The sequence below is a fragment of the Mustela nigripes genome, chromosome 1, assembly GCF_022355385.1.
Source record: "Mustela nigripes isolate SB6536 chromosome 1, MUSNIG.SB6536, whole genome shotgun sequence".
NCBI classification, from domain to species: domain Eukaryota; kingdom Metazoa; phylum Chordata; class Mammalia; order Carnivora; family Mustelidae; genus Mustela; species Mustela nigripes.
In genome coordinates this window covers 18,876,683-18,881,810 of record NC_081557.1, presented here as the reverse complement: position 1 = coordinate 18,881,810, position 5,128 = coordinate 18,876,683, and the positions used below count along the sequence as shown (strand labels likewise).

At 55.0% G+C, this 5,128-nt stretch overlaps 1 protein-coding gene across 1 annotated transcript in view; it reads right to left on the bottom strand.

Moving 5' to 3' along the window:
* SLC1A2 (solute carrier family 1 member 2) overlaps positions 1-3,728 on the bottom strand; it is a 144,772-nt gene extending 141,044 nt beyond the window's left edge. The window contains exon 1 of the mRNA XM_059405731.1: positions 3,457-3,728. Coding sequence (XP_059261714.1) covers positions 3,457-3,473 — 17 coding nt within the window. The 5' untranslated portion in view covers positions 3,474-3,728. The remainder of the gene's footprint in view (positions 1-3,456) is intronic.
* Positions 3,729-5,128: the final 1,400 nt, after the last annotated feature.

The following is a 5,128-nucleotide window of genomic DNA, read 5'->3' as shown; positions in this document are numbered from 1 at the left end:
TCTGTTTCATTTGCTTCCTTAGTCAAACTGAAACCCGAGCCCTCGTGGTTGGCTTTCACCCTGACCCCTTGGCTCCTGGGAACTGATCAGAAGACAGATCGCTGCGGGTTCCTGACAAACGTGGAGATTCAGCACTCTTTCATCCTCCCCAGAACGTATTTCTAAAATGTCCACCTCCACAACATCTAGGCGCTCCAGTATAACTCAGTCCATAATTGACCCGAGCTTGTCTGCCACCAACTACGTATAATCACTTTCCAATTTGGGTCAGGGACCTCTGTTTCATTTGCTTCCTTAGTCAAACTGAAACCCGAGCCCTCGTGGTTGGCTTTCACCCTGACCCCTTGGCTCCTGGGAACTGATCAGAAGACAGATCGCTGCGGGTTCCTGACAAACGTGGAGATTCAGCACTCTTTCATCCTCCCCAGAACGTATTTCTAAAATGTCCACCTCCACAACATCTAGGCGCTCCAGTATAACTCAGTCCATAATTGACCCGAGCTTGTCTGCCACCAACTACGTATAATCACTTTCCAATTTGGGTCAGGGACCTAAAACCGTAACTCAAGCTATGTCTGGGGAACCGGTGGGTGTGGGGTGGGGGGTACTCAACTATCAAATCAGACGTTGCTTTACAAGAAAATACCTCTTGGGGCCTGGGAACTACCAAAGAGTCCACTGTTAACTTTTATGGAAACTGGATACTAATAATCCCAGTTCCAAATAATCAGAAACCTCAAATAACCAAAGCAGCTTTTGAGTATACTTTGCAAACCAAAGACTGAGTGCAGAGGCTGATACCAAGAATATTCCAAAAGGCAATTTGCAGGGTGTATATGCCAAAGGTTTGAGAGAAAGCCAGTAATCTTCTCCGTTAGACATTTCTAGTACACTCATCAATGATAACTGACATTTCCAGGTGATAACCCCAAAATTCTGCCAAGTCCTGGAATCTTCCTGGAAAGATGACATTACATTCTATATCCCTGTATTCTTAAAGTCCATTTTCCCTGGACCAGCTACTTCACAGACATTGGAAGAATCAAATGTGATGATATACACAAATGAGATTTGCAAGTGAGTGCTGAACAAACATGAGATGTCACTATTGCTTCTAATTGGTAATTGGTATATGTAATTGACAAGTAACTGTATCACCAAAGGAATGGTAACCAGAATGGCCAGTTTACCATACTCTCATGTCTCATTCTCGATCAGAGTTTTACTGAAAATGCAGGTACCGAAAGCATATAACGGTTTTGCTATTTTTGCTTCCTTCTCAGCAATGTGTTTCAAAGCAACATCTTCAGCCTTGGTAGAAAGCAAAAGCCAACAAAGGCAACTGGCCTGAGGATTCTCCATGAACTTCTGTTTTTAGGCACATTAATCAAAGATGTCAGAAGAGGCAAGAGAATCTCACCAAACCACAGGAACAATTTACTAATCAAAGTCATCGATTGGAGCCGACCCTCTAAAAGCCAGCTCTCGGACCACTTATGTGTTTGTATCCCTGTAGAGTGCCTTCCACGTGAGGTCGACCCGAGTACTTGGTACCTGTTCCTTGAAGAAAAGATGGAGGAACAGAAGAGACTGAGAAAGACCAGGGCTTCTGAAAATGTCACCTGCTCCTCAACTACTCCTCAATCAATTGCTATATGTTTCTCAGCCTTTCCATTTTTTTCAGTTCTTTCATCTCCTAAATATAAGGGGTTCTTTTGGGGGGGGGACATCTTTTCTTAACTATGCACAGTGCACAGATACGGCATTAATTGAGTGTGAATCTTAAAACATACTGAAAATCACTTCTGCTTTTTATTTAATGTCACATCATTTCACAGCTCTTATTTAGGGCAGAGGTGAGATACACACCTCTGGGGGGCTTTGTTATTGCCTTAACCTTTCCTTTCCCCATCTGGCTATCAAAAAAAGGGGTGAGTTGGGTACAAGATTTGAAAGATGACCATTCTCCACCTCTTTCACAGATGTTTTTGAACCTAGTCTTTACACGCAGGGGTAAGTCTAGAAGGGCCACGAAGGCAGCCAGAAATGCCTTTATGTCTTCTCTAATATGAAAGACTGAATCAGCAGGGAAAGGCTCTGAGGTTGAGCCATATGGGTTCTTAATATTTAATTCTAGATCCTTGTTTTAGCACAATGTACCACCTTCTCTGTACACACGTGTCTTTCTGGAGTATCTTTTTTTGGAGAAATAACCATCCAAAAAAAAAAAAAAATTCCACACCGCTGAAATGTTAGAATAAAAAGAGAGAAGAAATATCACGCTACCACAAGGTGCCAGACTCCATCAGAGGGACTCCCAGGGACAGAGAGGGATGAGTTCCTTCTCCTGAACACAGGGAGATGGTTTTGCAAATACCTTCCTTTGCTTGGAGGTTGGAATCTAAAGATCTGACTTTGGAACCAGGACTTTACTCCTATTTAGAGAGCCTTTCCCCAAAATCAAGCCTGGAGCATTAGTAAAATTTATTAGAGAGAAATTATGGAAAGGACCGGGACCAAGGATTCTTCACCCGTGCCCAGAGGAGCTGTTCCCCCCCACCCCACCCCAACCGCCGGCTTGGATCCAGTGATCTCTTGCAAGCAGCCAGTGCAATATCGTTAACTAACCAGAGCTGACCTCCCCAACCTGTCCTTTTGTCCCTATTTCGGGTTCTACCAAGCCAGAAAACTTTCCTGGGAGATACTGATCCAGGAACGTTGTTCTGGACCCTTTCTTTGAGGGGTGAGTACTCAAAGGATCTTTTTGCCCCTTGCCCATCTCCCTCTTGATAAAGGCAGCTGTCACTTCCTCTGGGAACATTCTCATTCGGACTGCTGCCACACGAGGCAGAAGAGGACTCCGCTGCCCCAGGCAGAATGGTGAAGCCTGCGCTTCACCCGCTAGCATCTGGGGACTCTTGTCCCTGCCCCAAATCACTTCTTTTCCCGCCTCTTCCCGGGAAGTACCCAGATCTCTTCCACTCTTCCTTAGAGCGGCCCAGGGAGATTCCGCCATCCAAGAACAAGGTGCGATCTGTGCAGGCCGGGCATCTACTCCGCGACTCTACAAAGCTGACATTCAAGGCAGCGCGCGCGGGTCCTCGCCCCGCCCCGGTCCCGGTCCCGGCTCATTCATTCCTGGCCGGTCCCCACCTTCCACCCCGCGCCTCGCTCCAAGCGCTGCTCCCCCGAGCAATGTACCCTCAAGAGGGTTTTCTCATTGGACTCTTCTTCACACCTCCACCGTACCCTTTTAAATCAAATAAAACCGTCGTCTGTCCCCCGCAGCTCCAAGGGGTTAAGCAGCTAGCTTTGCCGAGGAAAACCCATCCCCTCCCCACTGTCCCGCACCCCGAGCCGAGCCACCAAGGCCGGGTGCCGGGCCCCCGTCCCGGATGAGGGGCCACCCCCCGCGCGCGCCCGCTCCCCCACGGGTCCGCAGAAGAGTCCCCTCACCCTTCAGTGGATGCCATGGTCTGGGAACGCCCCCTCCTCTTCGGCGCGGTCCGGCGGCGGCGGCGGCGGCGGCGGCGGCGGGCGCGGGGCGAGCGGGGCGAGCGGGTGCGGCGTGAGCGCCGGCGAGTGGCGGAGCGCGCTATTTAAGGGGGAGCGTCTCCCCGCCTCCCACCCCCCTCGCGGGTAAGCCCTTTAGCGCCTCAGCCCGCGCGGGAGGCTCCGGCGGGCGCTAAGCAGCGGCTCGACTCTTCTCCGCCCGCGTCCCGCCTCGGCGGCGCTCGGCGGGGCGCTCGTGGGGCTGGGGGTGGCTTCCCCGAGCCAGCGCCGCCCCCGGGCCGCCGGACCGCCGCCACCTGCCTGTGCCGCGGGGCTCGAGGCGCGGCGAGGGGCCGAGCGCGGGCTGGAGGAGGGTGGCGGGGGAGATCGGGGAGGGGGTGTGCCGCGGGTGTGCAGGGGAGTGTGTGCGTGCGTGCGCGCGTGTGCCGGTGTGTGCGCGCCGGGGGGAGGCGGTGGCGGCCGCTGAGCCCTGGCTCGGCGCCGCCGGGGAGGGATTGCGAGATTTAGCCCCGCCGCAGCTGGGGATTTTGCAGGCGATCCCTCTCTATTTTCGTCGAGAGCTGACATCACCCGCGCCGCCGCCTCGGGAGACTCCTATAACTGCCGCCCCCTCGCCCCCCGTCCCCAGACGCGGTCCCCCCTCGGCTGTGCCTCCCCCACCACCCCACCCCGTCCCCCAGGCCTCTCGCCATAAATTAGCCAAATAAGAAAGGAGGCCCCGCTGGTCGCCTGGAAGGCCTGGGCAGCCGGTGGCAGGAGCCCAGGATCTAAGGAGTCGCTATTGTTCCCCCTCAAGCCATCGTGGCCCCGGGTCACCCCGCGCCGGGCGAAGCGCAGGCCGGAGCCCGGAGACCTGGGATGCCCCTCCGTCCTCGCCTCGCTGGAGCAGCCCCCGGCGCTCCCCCTGGCTCCCTGGCACACTCGCTGCGGCGCCGCGCTCACCCGCACGCTCACCCTCACGGGCGACACACCCACCCCATCCTCCCGCGTCCCGGGTGCCGGGCCCAGCCGAACACAGCTGCGCGCCCTCCCCCGCCGCGGCCCGAATAAATCTCTGGCCTTCAATTATTCATCGGGATTAATATTAATGCAGCTCCCGGGGGGCAGCGGGCGGGCGGGAGGAGTGCTGGGGAGGCCGTGGTCTTTTTTAAGCCTTGGGAGGTTGGCCTCGGGGGCGCTGGCTGGCAAGGCGTGGGGAGACGGCCCAGGCAAGCGGCGGGGGGACGCGTCTCCACCCACTCCTGCTCGCCTTCGCCTTCTGAGCCCCGGGGGCGGTGCACGGAGACAGATGGGCTCAGGCGAGGGAGGGTCGGAGAGCCTCCCCGCCGGCTTTGCATAATAATGACGAAATCCGTGCCGATTTTATTATCTTTGGGGCACATCTCCACCACCTGCCGCACGCTGTGACTGTCGGGGAGGCGAAACCTCGCTTTTCTCCGTCTGGAAAATGGGACCAAAAATAACCCCTTTTGCAGGGCCGCGATGAGAATTAAACAGGCTCTCTGGATAGAGAGATTTGCTCGGTGTAAACGAGCCCTGGAGATGGCAGCGGGGCTTAGCTTGTCGCTAGGAACCTGCCAGGCTCCTCAGGGCGGGGTCGCGGAACCCCAGCACC